We start from the raw sequence: 12,824 nt of genomic DNA on the forward strand, positions 1-12,824 counted from the left end.
TTTAAGTTACACGGAGAAAATAAGTAAAGATTGTAAATAAGATTTTTTTTACGATCGGTCGGAGAGAGTAAATAATTTTGCTTCGGTTAAATACTAATAATATTTTTTTGCTTTCGTTCATAATGAATAATATTTCAAATTCGTTTTTTTTCGACCTTTTTATTCAGCTTTTGTTCTTATTACGACAGTATTCTACGAATACGCCATTTTTCTTTTTTTTTTCTTCTTCCACTTTCGTTTTGTTTTAAACCTTTCATATCTTTTTTTTTTTTTTTTGTGACGGAGAAAAAAATGTGGGTTAATATTTTTAAATGATTTTCTTTTTCTAACGCTATAAATTATAGGATTTTATATATTTTTTTTTTCACGTGGCACGAGAAAAGACAGAAAGAAAAAAACGGGGGGGGGGAGATGGGGGTTAATCAACAGCTCGCGCGAGACAAAAAAAAATTACTTTCTTTAATAATTTGATTAAAAAGACATTTTTTATTATTAAGAGTCGATAAAACTCCGAAAAAAAAAAAATTATTTTCCTTTTCCTTTTCTTTCTTCTTCCACGATTCCTTACCCGTTAATCCGTAGCTTATAATCCTGTTTGTTTTTAAAATGGGTGGGGGAGGCGGAGTGGGGAGGAGGAAAGGTGGGAAAATGAAATTTAACGTGTAATAAAAAAAATGTGTGAAAACACAAACAAACGGCCTTTAATTTATTTTACGGTATAATTTAAGCTTTTATCATCATCATCATCATCATCATCATTATTATTATTATTTTAAGTTTTAATCGGGGGGAATCCTTTTTTTGGAAAATTTTCGTGGTTTTCTCACCAGGTTTTTGTTTTTTTGTTTGTGTTTAAATGGATGCTTAAATATCGGTGATGACGTGATGGCGGTGGTGGGGGGGCGTTGATGGGGGGTTGCGGAATTTTTCGATTAATGTGGGCCGAACCACAAAACTGAGGATTTCTTGTGCGAGTAAATTTTTTTTTTCTTTTATAAATTCTTTGAAATACCCTCTTGAGGACCGATTGAAAATTTCAATGCTACTCCCACGACGGCGACGTTTACTGGTATTATCATTTCCGGTTGTTTTTTTCCTTTATTGTCAAAGCGTACTACTGCTGACAATATCAATTTACAAATTCTTAACATTTTCCTCCTTTTCTTTTGTTATTATTATTATTATTATTATTTCAAAATTTTAATCACGACCCGTTCGTTCCGGGTCTCTACCTGAATTTCTTATGTGATGATGGTTCTTTCGAAAAACGTGGGCGGTCCCACGCGACGCGATTTCCTATACACGGTCTATTACTCAAAACATGATTTGGAACTATTATTATTATTATTATTTGTTTTTCACTTGTAAATAAATTATTACCTATCTTTTCAAATTAGTTTTTTTCATTCGGGGGGGGGGGAAAGGGGGGAAAGAAAAATAAAGAAGAAATTTCTAGAAAGAAAGGTAATAAAAATCCGCGACCTTGAGTCTCAACGACTGAAAACGCGATCAATTCCAGAGAGTTTCCCGGGATTTTCGTGCTGTAGGTCAATGCCGTTCGTTTGCTCGCCATTCATAATTTTTACTTTTTTCCTCCCCTCCCCTCCCCTCCTCCCCGTGTCCTCACTCTCCCTCCTCCCTCCTCTCCTCCTTTCCCCCCCGTTCGCCTTCCCTTTCATTTTCTGCATTCGAATCTCCTTCTTTGTCGTCGTCGTCGTAACGTGCATATATATATATTCATTAAATTTTTTTTTTTTTTTTGGCTGAGGGCCATCGATGTGCGGATGAACTAACCTTGAACAACCTTTTTTAACATAGAAAAAAAAACGTTCGCAAACCCGTTCGTTCGTTTGTTTGTTTGTTTGTTTCTCTTTCTCTCCGTTTCTCTTTCTCTTTTTAAATCGGTATGTAACATTAAAAAACAACCCATCGCACACTTTCTCTCTCTCTCTCACGATAAAAAATCCGTAATCTTTTAAACGTTAGCAAAAAAAAAGAAAATTTCTTTCGTACTTTTACGAGATAAACCGGAAATGGAATATTTTCTTTTCAGAGTTTTCCTTTTTTTTAACCTCTTTTTTTGACTTTTGCGTAAGGGGGAAAGAAAAAACCTTTTTTAAAACCTTTTTTTTTTTTTTTTTACTGAAATTGCTTTCCCGTTATTATTGATTTTTTTATATCATCGATCGGAATCCCTCCTCTCCACCCTCCCCCCTTTTTTTACGGCCCTTGCACAAAACCAATTATTATTATTATTATTATTCGTTTTGTTTTGTTTTTTTTTGTTCTCGTTTAAATTCTGAATTTATTTGAGTTTAAAAAAAAAAGAAAAAGCAAAAGTTTGTTTGTTTGTTTGTTTGTTTGTTTCAAACTATAAATTTTTTCAACTATGACCCATAACAGTTTTAAAGGAAAATCGTGGATTTAGAAAAAAATAATAAAAGAGAAAATGATAATAATACATTTTAAAATTTTTGATAAAAAAAAAAATAATAATAATAAAAGGGTCTTAATGAGTTTAATTCAAAAGTAAATATATTTATTTTATTTTATTTTATTTTATCCGTTTGGGAAAAACGGAAAAAGGGATTCAGGGTCGAAGTAAGGTACGGTTTTGCGAGATTATAATGTCTTTTGTGTATTTTACGTGCGGCATTCTTAAATTCTCACGATAGGTATGAGAGAGGAGAGATTTTTGTTATGATGACACGTCATCATCATAACATCGTGTGTGAGACCCAACAAACAAACAAACAAACAAACAATGATGAAAATTTATTTTATTTTCCGGTCGTTTGTTTTGTTTTTTTGTTAACGTGAAAAAAAAAAAATGATAATAATAGGAGTTGGCGAGGATTAAAAAATTTGTTATGGAAATTAATTTTAAAAAAATTTTTTTTTGGCGCGCACGATCACGTGACACTTTTTTTGTTTTTGTTTCGTGGTTTTAGAAATTTTTTTTTTGTTGTGTTTCGAGAACGACGCGACGATTGTTTTATTTTTTCAACGAATTTTTTTTTTTTTTTTTTTAATTTCGAGTCGAGCGTCATTGTTTCCTTTTCGAAATAATTTTCTTCTGCTTTAAAAATAAAAAAAGGGGGAGGGGGGAATGCGGTAGAACAAAAAGGAAAAGAAAAAAAAGCAATCGAGAATTTGACTCTTGCCCGAACAAGAAGAAAAAAAAAAAAAACTTGAAAAAAACAAAAGAAATTTTAAGTGGAGAACTTTTATGACTTTACCAACCATCTCTCTCTCTCTCTCTCTCTCTCTCTCTCTCTCTCTCTGTTTCTCTCTAAAAAAAAGCTCGTAAAGTAAAAAAAAAAGGAATAAAAGGAAGAAGAATAAGAAGGGGGGGAAAAAAAAGAAAAATTTTTTTTACAAACGAAACGAAAAAGGTTTACAAACACGAAACGAACGAATAACCAAAAACGGTGACGTCGAATGATTAATTAAAGGAGATGAGAAAAACGAAAAAAAAAGTTTTTTAATTGCGGATTAATTTACGTGTGTGATACCTCGATGGTAAAAGAACAAGTGGGTGGGGGGCGGTGACGTCATGTCACGACCTTTTCCGAAAATTCAAATCTTTTGACATTTTTTTTTTTTTTTTTTTCGTTAACTTTGACGAGAAATTTACGAAATTTTCTAATTTTTCTAGAGTTCAAATCAGACGGGGAAAAAAAAAAAAAATTCGTGTAAAAGGAAAAAGTGGGATTAGAATCCTATTTGTGTGGGGGAGTACGTGCGCGTGGGAATAAGTGCGTACGTGCGTGTGTGCAAAACAAAAAGAAATTCTTTTGTAAAAAAAAACGAAGCGTTACGATATGCAATTTTCACACGTTAATATTCTGCGTTTTTTTTTTCTTTTTTTTTGTATTATTTTCGACGCCATCTTTTTTTTTTTTTTTCTTTTTCGATTTTTATGTAATTTCCGGTTTGTTTTTATATTTTTTTTTCTTTTTCCAAATCGCCTATCAATTGAAATTTTCATCATTTTTTTTTGTTCCTTCGTAATTTTTTTTTTCTTTTTTTCCATCTTTTTTCTATTTTTTTTTTTTTTTATGCATTCGTTTCGACGTTTCCTGCCCTACCCTAAATTATTTTATCTTCTGCTTCTGTTTATGTTTGTGCATATACATGTATATTGTTATTATTTTTTTTTTTTCTTTAAAAAAAAAAACGGCATTTACAACACTTTTTTTTTTCATTCGGAAAATTTCACATTTGAGGATTTTTTTTTCGTGGCGTCGTTTTTAAAAAATTTTTTTTATAAATTATCATTATCATTATCATTATTATTATTATTATTATTATTATTATTATTATTATTATTATTATTATTATTAATTATTTGGGTTAAATTTTCCAAAGAAATTTATCATTAAAACTTGCAAAAATTTTCTTTCTTTTTTTTTTCTTGTTTTGTTATACTAATAATAAATCTAACGAAATTTCATTTTCCGCTCTTAGTCATTATTATTATTATTATTATTATTATTATCATTATTATTAATATTTGTTGAAATTATTCGGATTCGTAAAAATAATTATACATGAGAAAAAGGTCTTTTAAAATTATTATTATTATTAATAATTTCGTAGTATGGAATTTTACTGAAGGTTTTTTTAATTTAAAAAAAAAAGGTTATTTTAAATTTGGCGGGAAATTTTCGTTTTTTTTTTTCGGGGAAGCGCGAAAGGGGGGGGGGTAAGAAAGTTTTTCTTCTTAATGCTTTTCGTTTAATTTTCTTTTTGTTACGAAAACAAAAAGTCATAAATTTTTTTTTTCTCCAATGAATCTTTCTCTCTCAAAAAAAATTCCATGATAAATATCTTTTAAGGAAAAAGTGAAAGAAAAAGTTACATAAATCGGATATTTTCAAAATGGCCGCACGATAAAATAAAAAATAATAATATTAAATTGGATTAGATAATAAAATAATTCCGTTAATTAATTCTGAAAAAAAAAGGATTATTTGCCTTTGGAGGACTCCGGTTGACCCCCCTCCCTCCCTTCGGTTACATCATTTTTACATTTGAAAAAATTTAACCTTTTGTGAACCTTCTCACGAAGATGAAAAAAAAAAAATGGCGACGTCAGGTGTTGATGTGTGCAAAAATTGATTTGTTAACCTTTGCATCACCTGTCTCTCTCTCATTTAAATCTCTCTCTCTCTCTCTTTTTCTTTTTCTCTCTTTGTCTATGAACCACAAGGAAATCACATCGTGAAAAACGTCGACTTAGTGTGACTGACATTAAAACAAAACGACCCTTTAATCATTATTATTATTATTATTATTTATATAGTTTTCTTTCAGTTGTAGGGAAATTTTCTTCGTTTAATTTTCCCGCTCGATAAAATTTTTTCCCCAAAATGAAATAAATGATAATTAAAAGCAGACGACGAGAATTATTTATTTTAAATAAATCACAACCGCAACAAACGCGAAAACGTGTTCATCCCCTTTACGATCGAATATATAAATCGATTCGATTTATAAACGATTATCTCGATGGTGAAGGTTCTCTCGCTCGTTGATTTCAAATTTTGCGGTGTCACGAAAAAGGTTAAAGGAAAAAGGGATGGGTGGGGGGTCAAAGGTTCACCCACGCGAACTCACACGCTACAAAAAAAAAATTTTTATTTGTCGGTTAGACTAATCGTTAGCGATGGAGCTAAGTACGTAATCGTTATTATTCAATTTCCGGTTATGATTATTTTCTTTTTTTATTAGAAATTGAGTAAAGAGGAGGAAATTTATGGGAAATTCCATAAAATTTTCCAGAAGTGAAAGATTATAATAATAATAATAAGGTCACGAACGAACGCGTCTTTTTTGTGAATCAAATAAAACATAAACGAATGAATAATATAAAAAAAAAAATAAAACAGGAAACGGAAATAGTTTTAAATACTAAAAAATTTTATTTGCTTTCTTTACGTTTAAGGTTTTTTCTTGTAGTTCGTAGCACAATAATTTTATAATAAAAGTTTAAATAATTTTTTTAATTGTTTGGAGAGCAATAAACAATTTTTTTCGATGGCGCACGCGTCGCACTCATAAAATAAAAATTTAAAATTTGGAAGAAAAAAGAAATTATTACGCGTAATAATAATAATAATAATAATAATAATTTTCGACCGGAAATTCATTAAAAATGATCGCGATCGCGTGTGAAAATTTCGCCGATCTTCCGCCTCCCCCGGGAGGAAAAGTCGGAAAAATTCAAATCATTTATTTAGGAACGATGTAAATTATAATTCAAGGTTTTGTGTTAAGTCATAGAGTAACAAAAATGATTTGACTTTTTTTTTTTTAAGGTTTATTATACTCTATGATTTTATAATTGCGTATGTGAGGGGGAATTTTTTTTTTTTTTTGTAAGAGAAAATTTAAAAAAAAAAAAAAAGGATATTCATTCGTCGCTTGTTTGTTTTGTGTCGGTTGTTTGTTTGTTTTTTGTTTGTCGTTGTTGTTTGTTTATTTTTTATTCATCCGAAAATTTTTCGTGAAAATATTTTATGAGTATCTTTTTTTTTTTTTTAAGTTTTTTTTCTCCGGTGAGTTAATTTTAAAAGGCCAGTTTTTTTAAAATATAAAAATCTCATTCGATGACGTCATTTCCGGTTTTGTAATTTTTTTTTCTGTACTTACCGAATAGTATCATCATCATTATAATCATCATCGCCATCATCGTCAACATCCGGAATTTGATTTTTTTTTCTTTTTTGTCTTTCTTCCTTTTTTTTTTTTTTTTTTTTTAAAAAAAAGAAAGGAAGTAAGAAAATAATAATAATAATTAACGAAAATAATAGTAAATATTTTTGTTTGTTGTTGTTGTTGCGACAACAAAGGCGGGTAAATTAATTTTGATGTTCCTGTCAGAATCAGTGATGATGATTCTGGATCTGGAAATGAAAATATGATAACTGTTAAGTTTTCGTTAAATCTTTTTTGTTTAAATAATATTTACAAGAGATGATGGCAAAGACGATGATGATGATGATGATGATGATGATGATGATGTTCTGACTACAACAACTTAACAATTTTTTTTTTATTAACAAAAGAAAATAATAATAATAATAATCATTGAAAGTTTTTTAATAAGAGTTGGCGTCGGCGTCGTCGTCGATTTCTTTTTTTTTTATTACAATAGCAAAAGAAACTTTCTAGAATAATTTAAAAAAAAAAAAAAAAAAATTGTTTGAATGAATAGAAAAAAATACGTGGATCGGTTATAATGATAATGATAATGATGATGATGATGATAATAATAATAATAATAATAATAATAATAATAATAATAATAATAAATAAAAATAATGAAGAGCAAACATCGCTCGCAGAAATGAGTAAAGTTAAAAAAAAAAGAAAAGGTGAAAAGGTAAAAAAGGAAAATAAACTCTAGAAGGGGGGGGGGGTTTCTTTCAGAGAGAAGGTTTTGGGGAGAGTGTAGGGGAGTGGGGTAAAGTGAGGGAAAGCTTAAAAAAGAGGTAGGAAAGAGTATTTAAATAAAGAGATTTTATTAACCCGAGATAAAAAAAAAAAAAAAAATTCTTAGTTACTTTATACATGTATATATATAAGAAATAATTTTCATAAATTTATAACAAAAGTTTCGAGAACAAACACAAACAACGCAAACAAACAAACAAACAAACAAACGCACGTTAAAAAAAAAAGAAAAAAATTTTAAATGTTTCGTAAATGTTTTTAAACGTTCATTATTATTCGCGATTTTGTTTTGTTTTCTTTTCTCTTTCCGTTTTCCGGCCGCCATTTTATTTTCACCTTTCGCGAATTTAATTATCGATATAATAAATAATTAATTAATTAATTAATAATTTATTAAATCGTTCCGCTTAATAATTTTAAACTATAAAATTTTATGAATGATGTAAAAAAAAGAAATGCGATTTTTCATACGCGACGGTTAACTCGTAAAGTCATAGAGGTAGAAACGGAAATAAAACGACTTGGGGTTTTTTGTTTCGATGACGATATCTCGAAAGTTTCGTTAAAAAAAAACTTCATAATTTATTTATTAAAAAATAAAAAAATAAAAAAAATAAGGGATGAAGAAAAATTCGAGAAAAATTCAATAAAATCGATAAATTATCGAAAAATGATTTTAATTAATTAATTAATTAATTTTTTTTATTTTATTTTAAACTTTTAATTAAACGTTAACGGGTTTTTTTTTTTTTTTTTAATTTTAATTTAAAGTTACTGAGGTAAAAAAAAATTGTACGACGACGACGACGCACGTTAAAGAATTTTTTTTTTTTTCATTTTACGTAGGCGAATCGTTAGAATGACGACAAAAAAAAATTTTATTATTATTATTATTATTATTATTATGTATTTTAATTAATGACGTCATTAAAAATTTTTTACACGCGCGTTCGAATCGAATTTTTTTTGTTTAAACAAAAAGGAAATTATTTTTAAAATACGCGTAAATTATGTACGTATAAAATTTTTTTTCAAGTAAAAAAACGGTATCGATTTCCGGTTTCGACTTCCGGTTCCGATTTCCGGTTCCGATTTCCGGTTCCGATTTTTTAATAATTAAAATAAAGTGAGAAAAGGGAATGAATTTTATATGAAAGGGAAAGAAATTTACAAAAGGGTTAAAAGAAAGTTTTCGAATTTAACAAAAAAAAATTTTCCTCCCTTTTTCCCTCCTCCTCCCATCTTTTGCTATCCTCACGATTTTGCGGTTCATGATTATTTCTTTTTTTGAAATTATGTATTATTATTATTATTCATTAATTAATTTAACTTTTTCTAGTTTTATACGTTTAAAAATTCGATGAAAAAAAATAGGAAAGGAAAGAAAAGTTTCGGGTCGTTTTAATAGATTCGATTTGATTTCCGGTCGCCATATTGAATTTTTATTTTATTTTATTTTATTTAACACTTTTATAATATGATAATTAACTCTTTTTTGTTTTATAAAATTTATGAGAAAGTAAATTTTGCGGAAGTTTTCATCCCTCCTTATCTCTCTCTCTCTCTTTTTACGAGTAAAATTTAAAATATAAATTAACAATTTAAAAAAGGGATAATTACCTTTGTGCCGGTGTTAAAGACAAAAAATTATTTATATATATATGTAATAAGTAAAGGTTTTAAATATTTAAACATGGCGGCGGCGTCGGCGGTGGCGTCGGAACGCATAAACTATGAATTAAATGATGCGTGGATGAAATTTTTTTTTTTTTTAGATTTGGGTGCGTGTGTGCGTGTGCGTGCGTTTTGTATACGCAGAAAAAAAAAAAATTATTTTTACGCTTGTTACGTAATTTTTTTCTTATCGTACTGGAAAATTCATTGAAAAAAAAAAAAAAATAATGATGTCGTAATTAATTTTGATCAACGTTTTCTCTTTATAAAAAAAAAATATCAAAGGATTCTGTCATCGTTTGTTGTTGTTGTTAACATAACAAACATTTCACGGGACGCTTAGTTAAAAAAAAGTTTCTTATTAGCGAGTAGCGACGCCATTTTAAAAAAAAAATGAATTTCCAACTCGTTCCAGTTTCTTATAATATTTTTATTTTTGTCACCCGGAATGAAGAATAATTTTTTTTTTTTTTTTTTTTTTTTTTTTACCCGGGTCGTACCCCCGTAATTTTTATACGTAATAAAACCAATGTTTACTGTTGTGCGCTGTTGTCATTTCGAAACAAAAAAAAAAAAAGAAAAGCGAAAGGTTTGAGAAAATTTTACGCGTTGAAAAACGTTAAGAGAATTTCGGCGGGGGGGGGGGAAACAAGAAAAACATGAAAAAAATATGAAAGAGTAAAAAATTATTATTATTATTATTATTGTTATTGTTTAATGTTGTTTCTTGTCAAAAACAAAATGGTGGAACAAAAAAAATTTTTACATGTAGGTAATGAAAAAAATATACAATGAAAAATGTTTATGCATGACATGTTTAATATGGTTGATTTGTTGCCCAAATCAAATTCAATCAAAAAAAAAAAATGTATTTTATTTATTTATTTTTGATTTAGAGAATAAAAACAAAAAAAAACCCTTTAGGGGATGTTTTCTCTTTAACCTTTTTTCCAATCCCCTTCCTCCCTCCTTCCATCCCTCCCTACGGCAGGAACGCCCATCAAATAGTTTTCAATTTTTTTTTTTTTTTTGCTAAAAGTAAATATAAAATTTAATGTGATTTTTTTTTTTTTTGTTATAGAATTGATGTGAAAGTAAATAGCAGAAGAAGAAGACGGAACGACGACACAATAAATAAATAAAATTGGTTAATTAAATTTTTGGAAAAGGAAGAGAAAAAGAAGAAAAGAAAAGAAAAAAAGAAAGAAAAGAAAAATTAAATTAATTTTTTAAGGTATGGGGAAAAGAAGAAAAGAAAAAAAAATGAAAATTTCAGGGAAATGATGACGGCAAAAATGATAAATGGAACGAATAAGAAATTGATCGAAAGGATCAAAACTACGGCGACGGGTGTTACTCCAATTCCACACGGAGACGTGCTCAATCACACGACGACACCCATACCCAGCGTTAATTTAACGGGTTACACGTTCTCACCCAACAGTAACATAATAGACGTTCAAAACGGTTGGCAATCGAATGGAAACGACGTGCCCAGCACGATAATAACGACGCCGAACGACGTACCCGTCGTTCCGGCCATAGTGAAAGGTTTTATTATGGGCACGATCATAGTGACGGCCGTTCTCGGAAACATTCTCGTCATAATAAGCGTGATAAGACATAGAAAATTGAGAGTGATAACGAATTATTACGTAGTGAGTTTGGCCATGGCGGATTTATTGGTCGCTTTGTGTGCCATGACGTTCAACGCGAGCGTCGAACTGACGAACGGAATGTGGCTGTTCGGGTATTTCATGTGCGACGTTTATAACAGTTTGGACGTTTATTTTTCCACGGCCAGCATACTTCATTTGTGTTGCATAAGCGTGGATAGATATTACGCCATTGTCCGACCACTGCAATATCCGATCACAATGACTCACAGAACGGTGACGTTCATGTTGGCCAACGTTTGGATATTACCGGCGTTGATAAGTTTCACGCCGATTTTTTTAGGTTGGTACACGACGGAAGAACATCAGGAATTTCGTAGAACTAATCCTAAAGTGTGCATATTCGTCGTTAATAAATATTACGCTTTGATATCCTCCGGAGTGAGCTTTTGGATTCCGGGTGTTGTCATGATAATCATGTACTATAAAATATACAAGGAAGCCGTCCGACAGAGGAAGGCATTGAGCAGAACATCATCGAACATCGTTTTGAATTCGATACATCAACATCGTCGACAAACTCATCGCATGCATTATCAACATCATCTTCATCCGTGCGAAACCGGAAACCAGATCGAAATACCGGATAATCACAGGTATTCGATAACGAGCACGTACGGATCCGTTAAAACTACGCCCACGGTGGAAGTCAACATGAACGGTGAGTTTTTTTAAAAAAATTTATTTTTTTTAAAACTTTTATTTATGGCGGGAAAACGACGATGACGACGACAATAATCGAAACTCGAAAATCGATCAAATAAATCCTATCGAAATAAAAACGGGGGGGAGGAAATTTTACAACAGAATAAGTTATTTAATTTCTAAAACACGAAATACAAATAATAAAAAGGAAACGGAAAATTTAAAGGAAATAAAGTAAGTTATTTTATTTATTTCCGTTTCCGTTTAAAAAAAAAAAAAAAGAAAACTAAACCGATTTCAACACGTATTAAAAAACAAAATGAATAAATTCCAAAGGAAAAGAAAAGAAAAATGGCGTACACGCAATAAATTTTTTAATATATATATATATATTTGTAATCCCTTAAAAAATTCAAGGGATGAATAGAGAAAAACAAACACGCACACACACAAAAAAAATCTTTTTTCGGGGAAGGGGGTGGGGGGAAAAATCTGACGACAGCAAAGTAAGAAAAAAAATTTATTTCATACTCGGGGAAACAATTTAGTGAAATATGACAAGTCTAGTCAAATTTGCGTTCTGAAAAAAATGGGAAAAAAAAAAATTTTTGTTTTTTTCCTTTTTTTTTTTTTTTTTCCTCGGAAAGAAAATTGACGTTGCAAAAAAAAAAAGAAAAAAAAATTTTCTTTTTTTCCTTTTTTTTTTTTTGCTACTAACAAGGGCACGAAATTTTCCCGCGGTCGGAATAAAATAAAATTAAAAAAAAAAAAAAAAAAAAAAAAACGATTTGAGAGAATGAGTCCCATCGTACTTTTGCAAACGCGAATCTCTTTTTTTTTTTTTGCTGTTGCACCGTTTTATATTTTTTTATTGCATTATCGAAAAAGGAAAACCTTTTAAGCCTACGCCGCAACGCATTTCCGGATTCTGTTACGGAAACCCCCCCCCCGTTTCCTCTCCTCTTTTCCGTTTCCTTATCCCTTTCCCCCGAACGTCGAACCGACCGACAGGTTAACCAACCGACAAAATTTAATTTAACGCTTTTAACAAAAAAAACCGACAGCATACGTATAACGTATACGATGAGGACGACAACGACGACGACAAAGAAAACGACAGGAAAAAAGTAAAAACCGCAACGAGAGGTTGAGGGATGTGAAAAGCTGGGGAAGGGGGGGGAGAGAGGAAAAAAGGAAAAACTAATCTGTTTAAATCGGTTTTTTTTTTTCGGAAAGTTTTTTTTTTTTGTTGGGAAAACCTCATAATAATCGATATTATCGTTATATCGATTTATCGATCGAGAATAAAAACGTAAAGAGATAGAGAAAGAGAGAGAGAGAGAACGGGGAGATAGGGGGAGGGGGGCA

The 12,824-nt window shown here is 30.0% G+C and overlaps 1 protein-coding gene across 1 annotated transcript; it reads left to right on the plus strand.

The window, feature by feature from the left end:
- Positions 1–10,430: 10,430 nt before the first annotated feature.
- Positions 10,431–11,694, plus strand: Phum_PHUM549550 (class A rhodopsin-like G-protein coupled receptor GPRoar4, putative; the record flags this gene model as incomplete). Its single annotated transcript, XM_002431768.1, has 2 exons — positions 10,431–11,453; positions 11,665–11,694. The coding sequence occupies 2 exons, from the start codon at positions 10,431–10,433 to the stop codon at positions 11,692–11,694; spliced, it is 1,053 nt and encodes a 350-aa protein (XP_002431813.1).
- Positions 11,695–12,824: the final 1,130 nt, after the last annotated feature.

This window comes from Pediculus humanus, genomic scaffold, assembly GCF_000006295.1.
Source record: "Pediculus humanus corporis 1103172108294 genomic scaffold, whole genome shotgun sequence".
In the NCBI taxonomy this organism is placed as follows: Eukaryota; Metazoa; Arthropoda; class Insecta; order Psocodea; family Pediculidae; genus Pediculus; species Pediculus humanus.